General features: G+C 32.7%; 1 protein-coding gene across 1 annotated transcript in view; it reads right to left on the reverse strand.

Moving 5' to 3' along the window:
- LOC126884288 (prostaglandin reductase 1-like) overlaps window positions 1-14062 on the reverse strand; it is an 84682-nt gene that overhangs the window by 41876 nt on the left and 28744 nt on the right. Inside the window, exon 3 of the mRNA XM_050650222.1 lies at window positions 8639-8818. Coding sequence (XP_050506179.1) covers window positions 8639-8818 — 180 coding nt within the window. The remainder of the gene's footprint in view (window positions 1-8638; window positions 8819-14062) is intronic.

The following is a 14062-nucleotide window of genomic DNA, read 5'->3' on the forward strand; positions in this document are numbered from 1 at the left end:
GGTCGTAGCTCAAATCCACCTTCAGTGACTGCACTACAACGTCGGTTCACAGGTTTTCATTTCGGCAAAAAACAAGTTGTCAGAAGAATTCGACTATAATTTCCAGCAAAAAATACAATATTTATTTGTCATTACTTTATTTCAGTTTTGACAGCGACTTGCGAATTGGCAGTGGAAACATCACATAAAGTATAAACTTTTAATAAAAATTAATGTGAATTACTTCCAGAAGAAATAAAGGAGTCAATTGATATTGTATACGTGATATTTCTTTAGGGTGTAATAGAAAAGTATTTCACAGTTAACGATACAATAACTTTTGAAGTCTAATAAAAAAAACAACGCCTGAAACACTGTAGACGACAACGCCTGCAACTATACGCTCTGAGCTTCGCTGGTGGCGCTCCTAGCGGTTACTAATTCAACTTTCACGGGTAATTTTTAAATCTATTATTTAATTGTTATCGCTTAATATTTACAACGCTAAAAAGTAATTAAATTGTAATAGATTTTTTTAAGATTTTGATAATCATTTTGACGTTCTATTGACGAAATTTTAATTTCTTACTTCGGATACTTTCACAATTATCGTGTAGATGGCGCCAAGATTAATAGATTAATTTATAATTACATATTACAGAACATTAAAAAAACGTAAATTCAGTACTTAAAACGTAAGTATATTTAAGGTAAAAATATATACCACAGCTTTGATCAACTAATATTTTTTATAAAATTAATGTTTTTAATTTTAATTTTAAATTAATCACTTTGGCATTTATGTCAAATTTCCGGTAAACGTTTACAGACTTGCCACTACTGGCGCTCGCGAATTTGTAAATATCCCCTCTACGTACGGGCTCACAGCGTATAGACTAATAAGTCTTACAAGCCAAACCTTATAGATATTCCTACGAAGTATAAATAATACATAGAATAAGGAACAAATGTGGAAAATATCAACGCAGATTGGTTTTAAAAACTGGTTGAGAACTGGATAAGCAGTTTTGTACTGAATGTGTTGCTACAGAAACGCACATATGCCTTTGTCGTTTTTATTAGTTATTTATGAAAATGCATTCAGTCAAGTACAACATAACAAGTTAGAAAGAAAAATAAAGACGAGTCGAGAGTGATAGAAAAATTATACAGACGTCAAGCAACATCCATTCTAATTAATGAAAAGTTGACAGAGCAAAGTATGATCTTAAAAGGATTTTTTACTGTCCCCACTTTTGTTTGTTCTATAATTTGATAAAATCTTTTAGCAAACTCTCCATATGGCTTAGAATATCATGTAAAAATCTCCAATGGTATAAACGTCGCATGTTTATTCTTCTTCAAATAAATATTTTATTCTATACTAAATTTAAAATCAAGATGCAGTAGAAATAAACAAACCAAGACACGTTAAGTGCTACTAGGAGCAATCCCGGATCATAATTTACAATGTATTGTTATGCTGTACTTTATCTCTTTTATTACATTGATTAGCAAATTCTTAATTTAATTAATCACTCAATTAATTTAATACCTGCCTATGTAAGCAAAACCAAATTCAAATTAAATTTTCAAATAAACTTTATTCTCAGGGCTAATTTTGTATTCTATCCAATACCTTTATTTCGTGGCTTCCAGTAATTCTAGTTGCTTACTCCTTCCAGGATAAGACAGGGAAATTAAACACATTCAATATCATATAAATGTAATCTATTATTTATTTATCCAATATGCCGTATAGATAAGATTTAACAAAAATACTAAAATCTATATTTGTTGCAACAATTTCTTACTTAATAAATCAAGTTTTAAATCTGATGTCTCCTTGTTTTAACAGAAAAGAATTTTAACAGAAAAGAAAAGAATTATTTAAAAAAATTTCATTCATTGATACTAAATTTAATAACATTTACTTTTTTTTTAATTGATTACTTTAAGTTAGAATGACTAACTGAGTTATAGAACTGTTCAATACAAAAAAAAATAGCATATATGGTGTGGATAAAAACAAAATCTCTCAGTTTCAACAAATGATTTGACTAACCTTTCTGTTTCTTCACTCCTTCTTCTCCCAGATTGCGTCGTCCTTGATTCTTCCTCACGTACTCTTGGGATGTTGCGACAAAGTCCCTCTCGTCTAAACTGATTCAAAAACAAACAAACCCAGGACTCGCTCGAATTCTCCTCAGTTTCTCCTTCCTCGATATCTTGTACAAATAGATACCAATCATCTACTCGTTCTAGACAGAACAAAGCAATCTTCCTCGGACACAGGAAAATTTTACTTCTCAACCGGTCAACCATTTCGTTTCAAATTGATTCTGCTCGCAAAGGCCGATTTCACCACTTTACACTGACTTCTCTCTTTTCAAAAACTGGACTGCCCTCTCCCAATATTAATCATACAGTGACTTTCTCTCTCAAATTCAGACTCCACATTCTCATCCCTTCCATCGATCTTTTTCTACCCAAAACGTTCATACTTTCCTTTCCTAAGAAACCAACGTAATTTGTATCAAACTTTCCACTTTGTTAAAATTTTAGGAGACATCAAATTAATATCGTTTTTTCACAGAACTAAACAAAAGGCTTCTAGAGCATTCTAAACTCAATAAAATGTGTTTACATTTTAAATCTTCTACGAATTGTATACAAAAATCCTATTGATGCACTTTCCAATTTTTTTTTTGACCCATTGTCTGTAAATCCTTTTCAAAAAACCCATTAACGAAAACCACATTAACGATTTCAGCTTCCTCGAAAAGCACTGTTTATTAACTAAATTAGACTCTATACAATTTTTTTTCATATACAGGGTGAAGAAAATCTCTGATCTCGTGATCTTTGATATAACTTTATTTTCTGAATTTTTCCAAAAAAACAATTCTACAACAAATCCCCGCCTTTTGAATTCGATAAAATTCTTTGCATCTGCAACCGATTTTCTCGAGGCAAACAATTTTCCGGTATACCTATTTCATTTTCCTAATTTATTTCCTATTTCCTACCTTAAACTATTTTCTATGTGTCCTTCCTTCCGTTACTCATGATATTTGTACACATCGTGAAAATTACATATCCTTCTGATCTTTTCCGAATTTTCCTCTTCTATTTCCTTCATTCTCTTTTTCTTCCAAACACCATGAGCCTGTTTTTGGGGCAACTTTATGTTCTTCATTTCTGAAATTTTCATAGTCTCTTAAATTCAAATGCATCTCCTTTTCTTTTCTTTCTCTTTCATTTGTTAATCTCATTTTTTCTTCGTCTTCTGGGCTCAACTCTTCTTTTGAGGAATCCCATGTTTCATTTTCTCTTGTTACTCCCAAATTTTCTTTTTCTGGACTCAACTCTTCTTTTGAGGAGTCCCGGGTTTCATTTTATTTTATTTTCTTGTCCGTTTATTTGTGCCCACTGAGTTCACCCTAGGCATTTTGTAAATTAAATTGGTTAAATTAATTTCTTCTATTAATTTTCTGTTGACTAGTGTTAATTCCGAGCCAGTATCTATCATTATTTCAATTGGTTTCTCGTTGATAAAGCCATCCACAAATTTTAAATTTATTCCATTTCTTTTTTCATTGTTTCCTGCCAGTTTTATAAATTCTTTCGGGTGACAAAAAATTCCTGTTTGGTTCTTTGTTTCTAGTGAGCGCCTTCGTGAAAAGACGCCGCTTGCTCCTCATTGTTTATATTTTCGTCGTAGTGTCTCTCTTCGTCATATTCTTCTGTCTGGGTATTATTTACCTCTCTTCTATTGTCTCTTGGTCTGTCGGATCTGTTTCGGTTTTCTCGATATCCCTGTTCATTTTGCCTACCATTACTTCTGTTTTCTTGATTTGTGCGTGTGGTGTTTCTATTCTGGTTTTCTCGATTTCTGTCCTCATTCCATTGCCTATTTCTTTGTTCATAATTTCCTCTTCCGTTGTCTCTATTTTCGTTTTCCCTCCTGGGATTAAAATCTCGTCTTGTATAGTCCCTCCTATAATTTTGTCTTCTATCTCTGTAATCCTGTGTTTCTTGGTGTCTGTAATCTTCTTGACTTTCTTTCTCTTAGACGCGATTCTCTTATTTGAAGGAATTGGCACAAACTATCTATGTCTTTGTAATTTTGCAAGGTGATATGGTCTTCTAGCGTTTCTTCAAAATGTCTTGCAATCAGTTCGACTAATTATTGTATATTTGTAATGCATATGTTCTTTCTGAGATACCCATCCTATCATTGTATTTCCCATTTTGTAATTCCTTGTAGATTTCAAATTGTTGGACTTTTCCCCAGAAATAATTTAAAAATTTTTGTTAAAACTGTTGCCAACTGTCAAATTCTTCCTCCTTGCTGTCAAACCATAGACCTGCGTCATACTTAAGATGGTTTCTGATCGTTTCTTTAGCTGTTTCAAAATTTCCGATGTGTTGTACTTTCTTTTTCAGGCTATTTATGAAGGGCACTGAGTGTAATCTTCTTACATCCCTGCCAAACCGTATTTTCACGTCATCTTTACTATGGATAAACATTTCTCTTCTCTCTCCGACATTTTGTTGAGTCTTGATTTCCGCAATTTATCTTTCATTTTGCTTAACTTTTTCTTCTATCTCTCGCTTGTCTTCTTGTAACGCGTTTTCAAATTTGATTTCCAAATTCTCTAGTTCCTTTTTCTGGCAATTTGTTAACTCCTTCATTTTATTTTGAATTTTCTTTTCTTGTTCCTTCATTTAGTTCTTCATCATTGTCAAACATCCTTTTATTTCCTCTTCATACTTTTCTATGCGTTATTCTATTTTCTTGTTGTTCTCTTTTATTGCTTGTTTTGTTTCCTCCTGATTTTCTTGCATTTTCTGTTGTGCTTCTTCCATAATTCTTTTTGTTTCACGTTGATTTTCATCCATTTTATCCGTTTTCCTTTTCGTTTCATCCATTTTCTTTAATGCTCCTTTCATAGCTTGTTTTGTTTCTTCCTAATTTTTATCCATTGTTCTTTTTGCCTCATCCATTTTTTGTGATTCTGACAATTCCTTTTTTCCTGTTGCCATGATTGTTGTGTCTAAAATGTCTTCTTGTTCTAAATGTTCTTCTTGTTCTAAATGTTCTTCTTGATCTGAGTGCTCCTCTTTTTCCAAATGTTCTACTTCTTTTTTGTTTTCTTTGCTTTGTTTTCTTTTCCCATACATTTCCTTTCACGAAATACTATCCCCGCCAAATAGGAAACTTTAAAATACCGCCTGGAATACCGGTATTAAATTTTTATTTTAAATACATTACTTAAAAATGAAAGTTACTGATTCACCGGTAGTTAGTGGGTTATCGAAGAATTACCTGCGCGCCAGAGTTACGAGTTGGCCTGTAATTAGGATGGGGGATTAAAATAGTTACGAATTCACCAAGACCCCTGAAATTTACCTTTAAGAGGGTTGCTGTGATTGCGCGCAACGGAAGGATTAAGGCAGGTAAACAAAACGGTATATTGTGATTGCGCGCAGCGGTATATATCAGCAGCTCTAATACCCGAAAGTTAGGTTTGGACCGAAGGGTTAGGTCTTCCTCCTTTGAAAATTGTACTGTATAATATATAATATATATAATATATTAATTTTTTAATTAATTATGTGCAATTAAATAGCTTACATTTACAAAAAAAATTAAAAATATTAATTATGAAAGAAAATTAAAATATGTAACAAATTTGATAGAGAAATTTAAAAATAAAGAAATATCCAGAATTGAATTTGTTAAAACTATATGTTATAAGGCATGTTCAAATTAAATGTCTAATGTACATTATTTAATACAATAAATATTAATTATAAAAGAAACACTATTTAGTTTTTTCATCACAACTATTTCAATGTAGTATTCACTTGTTATTATCTTAATTTTTTTAAATTAGTAAAATTTTCGTTCAAAACGAATAAGAAGTAAATAAAACTTCCGTTTACTATAATTTACGACTTGCGCGCAATCACAGCATACCTTTTTAAAGACGTGCGCGCAATTGCACCATTGGCTTAGACACCCTGTTGAGAACCCTGACCGCTGCGCGCAATTGCAATCTGCCCCGAACAATACATACTGTTTCAAATATTCAAAGATAAAGCGATTACAAAAATTGCAAATCGGTATTCTTCAATATACATTATACAATAACTCACACACAGCCAACGGAATTGACAATGAGAGGTACCTTGAAAACAATAAAGCTCTATTCTTATGGGGCAGAGAATAGATAATCAATATATATGATTTATATAGGTATAATATAAAGAATCCACTACACCAAAATGTTGATATCCAAACAACCTACACTGTTTCAAAGCGTTTTAAAAGTGAAATAATTGTGGAATATTTAGTTCAGTCTTTGTAAATGGAATTTTGTTTCGACATGCCGCGATGGGGCCCTTGCATGTCGGGGGCCCCGTATAATTGATACGGCGGTAGCTACGCCCTTGGTTCTCCATATTCTAAATGACCAGCACCGAGAGTTTTTCCCACCCATTGCAACCGAAGTGAAGGTATTAGGTTACTAGCGTCATCCGACAATTGAAAGATGAAGTAGTTTTCAATCCTAATAGCAAAATTAATAATATTAAAAATATTAAAAACATTACTAAAAATTTTTAAATTGAAAACTTATTGGTGCACTTTCCTGGTGACAACTCCAAGGCTTTTACAATTTGCAAGCACATGGAAACTGCAGTGAAGACAAAGGGAAGAAATTCTACACTATGCAATTCACATTCCCCGTTTGCCGCTTGGTAAAGTTCCAACGGAAAATGCACCTGGTTACTCTACGGAGTAATACGACTATAAAATAAAAATGTATACCATTTTTATTCAGTTGCAATGCGAAGGCAAAACAATCTTACTTTTCAATTAGAATACGGAGCGCAGTCCAGTCCTCTGAATCCCGATTTTCGGCTCTTATTGGAGCCTCATCGGAGAGAAAGTAGGCACTGTTCCCCATATCCTAAATGACCAGCACCGAGAGTTTTTCCCACCCATTGCAACCGAAGTGAAGGTATTAGGTGACTAGCGTCATCTGGCAATTGAAAGATGAAGTAGTTTTTAATCCTAATAGCAAAATTATTAATATTAAAAATATTAAAACCATCACTAAAAGATTTTTAAATTGAAAACTTATTGGTACAATTTCCTGGTTACACCTCCAAGGCTTCTACAATTTGCAAGCACATGGAAACTGCAGTGAAGACAAAGGGAAGGAATTCTATACTATGCAATCCACATCCCCCGCCTGCCGCTTGGTAAAGTTCCAACGGAAAATGCACCTGGTTACTCTACGGAGTAATACGACTATAAAATAAAAATGTATACCATTTGTATTCAGTTGTTGCAATGCGAAGGCAAAACAATCTTACTTTTCAATTAGAATACGGAGCGCAGTCCAGTCCTCTGAATCGCGATTTTCGGCTCTTATTGGATCCTAATCGGAGAGAACGTAGGCACTGTTCTCCATATCCTAAATGACCAGCACCGAGAGTTTTTCCCACCCATTGCGAAGGTATAAGGTGACTAGCGTCATCTGGTAATTGAAAGATCAAGTAGTTTTCAATCCTAATAGCAAAATTAATAATATTGAAAATATTACAAACATTACTAAAAGATTTTTAAATTGAAAACTTAGTGCCTACGTTCTCTCCGATGAGGCTCCAATAAGAGCCAAATATCGCGATTTAGAGAACTGGACTGCGCTCCGTATTCTAATTGAAAAGTTAAATTGTTCTGCCTTCGCATTGCAACTGAATAAAACTGGTATACATTTTAATTTTATAGTCGTATTAGTCCGTAGAGTAACCAGGTGCATTTTCCGTTGTAACTTTACCAAGCGGCAGACGGGGGATGTGGATTGCATAGTGTAGAATTCCTTCCCTATGTCTTCACTGCAGCATCCATGTGATTGCAAATTGTAGAAGCCTTGGAGGTGTCACCAGGAAAGTGTACCAATAAGTTTTCAATTTAAAAATCTTTTAGTAATGTTTTTAACATTTTCAATATTATTAATTTTGCTATTAGGATTGAAAACTACTTCATCTTTCAATTGCCAGATGACGCTAGTCACCTAATACCTTCACTTCACTTCACTGCAATGGGTGGGAAAAACTCTCGGTGCTGGTCATTTAGGATATGGAGAACAGTGCCTACGTTCTCTCCGATGAGGCTCCAATTAGAGCCGAAAATCGCGATTCAGAGGACTGGACTGCGCTCCGTATTCTAATTGAAAAGTAAGATTGTTTTGCGTTCGCATTGCAACCGAATAAAAATGATATACATTTTTATTTTATAGTCGTATTACTCCGTAGAGTAACCAGGTGCATTTTCCGTTGGAACTTTACCAAGCGGCAGACGGGGGATGTGAATTGCATAGTGTAGAATTCCTTCCCTTTGTCTTCACTGTAGCAATCATGTGCTGGCAAATTGTAGAAGCCTTGGAGGTGTCCCCAGGAAAGTGTACCAATAATTTTTCAATTTAAAAATCTTTTAGTAATGCGTTTAATATTTTCAATATCATTAATTTTGCTATTAGGATTGAAAACTACTTCATCTTTTAATTTTTTTATTTATTTACCTTTGATCTAATACAAATGTCGCTGCATTATATACTAGCCTTAATCAAACCCATTTACTTACCCTGGCATTCCAAGAACTCCAAGAGCAAGTGATATTGGCAGCTCTCCAAAATCTGGGATCAAAAATGGAGGAAATGATTTACCAACCCGTTCACCAGCTGAAACTGTGTGAGTTTGCCAACCAAAATAGCCCACAATGTATTTACCTGGAGGAAACTTTGGATTTTTGCTTTCCACGATTCTGAAACATAAAATAATGATTATAAGCTATAAACCAACCTTATCTTTAGAGCAAAAACTTAATAGCACCGCTATAGCGATCCGCTTCAATTACTATTTTTGCTAATTTTAATTTTAATAATTTTTTTCACATCGAAATAATATGGGCCATATAAAAGTCACAGTTAATATACAAACCAGATGCTAAGAAGGACATGGTTTTACGAAACGAAATGCATCCCTAACCATATGTTTTTGGTGTGTTCAGCGTAACAAACTGAATTCCCCATAAATTAATTATCATATCAGACCATTACATCAACAACTCACTTTAGACATGCAATCGTTTTAAAACTGCAGAAATGTTTCTGTTTTTATACGCTAGATCTAAATAATTTATTGTCCATCTGGTCAGAGAGTAGAAACACAAACAGATTAGCATCTGTGGCTTTCTTAACAATCTCTTCACAGCATGCGAACAACACGGACACCCGTCTCTCGCTAACAATCGACCCTCTTCCGAGACCTAAGCAAAACACCTTTTTGTTACCAAAATAAATAAATATTTTACTGTTCGTCGTTAACTTATTTTTATTATTTTTTAATTAATTCCGTCAACTGACACCTACCGGAATATTGGTGACCCCGAGATCATTTAAAACGCCGCGAACAATTAACAAATTAGTGCTAATAATATACTTTTGCCGGTTTTTTAAATACAGTGAGCATCGAAAATGACGGACAGTACCAGTGCAAACAACAGTGCTTCAGGATAACAGTGCTTCAGTTGATCGGATTTCAGTGAAAATCCCACGCTATTACCAGGGGCGTACGACAGGGGACATAAATGGTTGACCCTTCCCAAATTCTACGTCACTGGTGAAATTGCCATTTTAGCACAATTTTTAGATTCTCCAATACTCTTTATGCAAATAACATCCTCTTCACTCGTAACGATAAAGTCATTAGTTATCGAGATATTTGAAGTTAAACATGTAACGGCACAGTTATTTAGCTATTTTGATTAATGTATTTTGCGGCTTAATTTTCAGTTTCAAATTTCATAAAAACTAATAATTTTATCGTTAAGAATGATTAATATATTCTTTATTCTTAACGATAAAATCATTAGCTTTCGAGATATTTGAAAATAAAAATTAAGCGGCACAAAACATTAATCAAAATATCTGTGCCGTTACATATTTAGCTTCAAATATCTCGAAAACTAATGCCTTTATCGGTACGAGTGAAGAGCATGTTATTTACATAGAGAGTATAGGAGAATCTAAAAATTGTGCTAAAATGACAATTTCGCCAGTAACGTAGAATTTGGGAAGGGTCAACCATTTGCTTTCCCCTGTCGTACGCCTTTGGCAATAGCCGGAAACCTGTATTTAACATAACTTCATAGGGTGTATAGTACCTACACTTTCTACCAAGTATGAAAAGGATACGCCAAATAGTTTTAAAATACTGAGTAAAAACAATTTTTAAATTTTTAAATAAAACACCCTATAACTCAATAAGGTACCATATTTTATTGAAGTGATTTTGGTTAAATCTTAATATTTTGAAATCTATAATCGGTAACTAAGAGGTTGGATATTCTTAATGAAACCCTTCTAGAAGCAAAACTATATCTTTTACTATAAGGAAAAAAAGAAGAAAAAAAAACGACAAAAAAATTTGTTCATTAGTGAAAAATTCCCAGAAACCCGATTATCGGAACAGAATTTCAAAATGTTTAATCCCCCTGACGTTATTAAAAACACTAGTTAGGACAATCTTCAAATGCCATTTTAGAGGGGAGTTAAATTGAAATTTGAATTTATCAATACATTTATCAAAAACATACATAAAAGTAAAAGTAGTGAGATTTTACACAGATTTATATTATTTTGGTAACAACCGCGTTTTTGCAATTAAAAATATTAGACCAGTAAGGATCTGTGAAAAAACGTCTAGTTTTGGATGTGAGAGGTGGCATTCGGATTTTTGCAGATAAAGTTAGGTGACACCTTTAGTAATAATAATTGACTTATGCTCCTTCTCAAATATGCCCGGAACATTAATAAAAGAATTAAAATATTTAAAAATTTCGAAAAACATCGATTTTTTCCGCTTTCTTTGCTTATAACTTTAAAACGATTCGTTTTGGAACAAAGTCGTAGAGAAATAAAATAAAGATAATTGAATTTTGTATAATATACGACTGGTAAAAAAGTCTTAATGTATTACCTTTTCTGCAATATAGCAATAAATACAAAATAAGGGGGCAAAATACGCCTGTTGTTATTCAATGTTTTTTAACCATTTTGCTGGCACATAGAACCTTAGTAATTCACTTAGGAAATTCTTTGTGACATACTTAAACCGTGTACCAAATTTCATTAAAATCGACCTAATAGATTTTGCATAATAAATTTGCAATCTAAATGTTTTTAAAAAAGTTCAAATTTTAAAAAATCTTTCTGAACAAAAAGTAGACCATTTAGAAGTTGTCTAATTTTTTTACATATAAAGAGGTGCTCTACCTATCTAATACACTTTACAGAATTAAAATTGGATTATTTAAGGGGCCTCAGCAATGTTTTAAAATTATAAAAAAAAATTTGGCTTATAAACAAATAGCTTGGTTTAATAATAAAAAAAATAATTTTTAGCAATACAAATAATTAAAACCGGTATAATTTGACTTAAACTTTCAAATGCTGTCAGCAGAATTGCTATTTTATTTTGCTAGTCAAAAGTTATTCGCGTTAAAAAATTGCAATTTTTCGATTTTTTGACAGTTCCACCGCGTTTATCTCGAAAACTATGCATTCTACGAAAAAACTTGTAAGAATATTTTTTGCTTAGAATTACCCAAAAAATACAAAAAAAATGTTTTGTTTTGCGAAAATCGATGTTATGTAATTCCTCAAGTTCTTTGTTTATAACAATCTTATCGACAACCGGATCAACTGTTACCCAAAAAATTCGTGTTCTACGGGTCAAAATACATACAAAACTTGGGTAATCCCATCTAAATAAAGGAGCCCGTAGCACCCCCTCCTGGCCACAGCACTAATTTGTTTATAAGTCAAAAAATTGTTTATAACTTTAAAACACTACTGAGGCTGCTTAAATAATCCGATTTCCATTCTGTAAAGTGCGTTAGATAGGTGGAGTGCTTCTTTATATGTAAAAAAATTGACAAAACTTTGTATGTTCTAGTTTTTGTTGTGCAAGATTTTAAAAAATTTTAATTTTTTAAAAAATGTTTAGATTGCAAAATTATTATTCAAGTCAATTTTAATGAAATTTGGTGTACGGTTTTAGCACATTACAAAAATTTTCTAAGCGAATTAGGAAAGTTCCAAGTGTAACCTAAGTGATGGAAAATCATTGAATAAGGACAGGCTTGTTTTGCCCCCTTATTTTATATTTATTGCTATTTTGCAGCAAGGGTGGTAAATTAAGACATTTTTAACCAATCGCATCTGATAGAAAATTTAATTATTTTTGTTTTATTCCTATACGACTTTGTTCCAAAATGAATCGTTTTAAAGTCATAAGCAAAAAAATTAGAAAAAAAAACGGAATTTTTTGAAATTTTTAAATATTTTATTTTTTTTATTAATGTTCCGGGCATATTTGAGAAGGAGCATAAATCAATTATTATTAACGAAGTTATCACCTAAGTTTATCCGCAAAAATCTGAATTCCACCTCTCACATCCACCTAAAAACAGGTCCTTACTGGTCTATATACTAACATTTAATAAACAAATTAAATATCTCATAAATTATTAAATATTTTTTAACCAATTTTCTTGCTCCATACTGGTAACATAGCGCAACTTATCCTATTAAATAAAATAATTCATAGTGCTTATTTAAAACGCAAATAATATTTATTTGCAAATTTGATTTTTAAATTTTATATATAATTATTTAAATAAATAGGGGGTAAACAAATTACCTCAGCAGTTAAAAAAAGTAAATATTGTGCAAAATTGAGCCCTTTTTATTATTTAAACAATGATTCCCTTATATGATTTTATACTTTCTTGAAAATATCTTTTGTACTCACCTAAACTTTTATATAAAATTTGTTTCATCCTGTACGAATTTACATTTTGATTTACATGTAGTGTAATCTTATTTTACTAGACTAAAAGGGTTAAAAAAATATCAATAGCTTCTTATCCTGTACCTCCAGTGTTCCATCTTATTCTATTTTTTATCTCTAAATCTTTATTAAATTGAATAAGCACCAGTGGCGGCTCGTCAGGGTCGGCAGGGTCGGCAGTGCCGACCCACACATTTATGGAGACATTATAGATTTTTTAAATATTTAGTTTATTCGGAGTTGATGATATTCGTTTCTGTGAAATAAAAATATATCTGTGAGATAATACAGACTAAATTTTATTCATTGTTTTTAAAAGACGTCGATCTCGATACGTTAGTTAAGTGATCCCTGTGCGCTGTGCGTAAGAGACTTTTCAAATTAATGATCCTATAGCCATGCACCCGCACCCGATTGCGATTGTGTGAATTCTTATTATAAAGCCCGGCACGGCATGCCGTCCCCAGATCGAGGATTTGCTATATAATAAGAAGCCATGGAATATTAGCCGATAAGCAACCAATTATACATTCTGCGTACTTATTTGAATGCAAAGTACGGCAGCGGGTACCTCTGCCGAGGCCGAGCGGTGATCTGCAAACGGCAGAAACTCACGTACATAGACACGTATTGCCTTGCTGGCGCGCCCGGGATAATAGGGAACTTGCAAAAATTTTTAAATATTAAAATGATATTAAAAAACATAAGGTACCATGATCTTAAAACGCTTGCATGCGAAAAAAACAAATATTTTTAACCCGTACGCTAATTACGACGTTTTGAAAATGCTATAAAATTCAAATATCTTAGGAGGCTCTTGAACGTCCTTCTATTGGTTCGACGTCACCGGCCACGGTGAACCGGCGGAAACAACGCGATTAAGGTAGGTATCACGGGTATATTACATTTTAATCGTCTTTAATGAAAAATTACTAGGTATTATTTATGTTCATCTTATATATTGTAATAAGTAGTTCCCCAATCAGCTTAGTTTTAAACTGAAATTTATAAAGTTGAGTGCTACCTTGTAAAGAGTTTAAAACGCATAATATGACGGACGAGGGTTTTTCAAAAGGTCAATCTGACTAACTTACCTACCGTTGATGTCTTCATCGTGGCAACTTTTATAAAAAGTAGTAAAAACTATTCTATT

The sequence above is a fragment of the Diabrotica virgifera genome, chromosome 5, assembly GCF_917563875.1.
Source record: "Diabrotica virgifera virgifera chromosome 5, PGI_DIABVI_V3a".
Lineage (NCBI taxonomy): Eukaryota > Metazoa > Arthropoda > Insecta > Coleoptera > Chrysomelidae > Diabrotica > Diabrotica virgifera.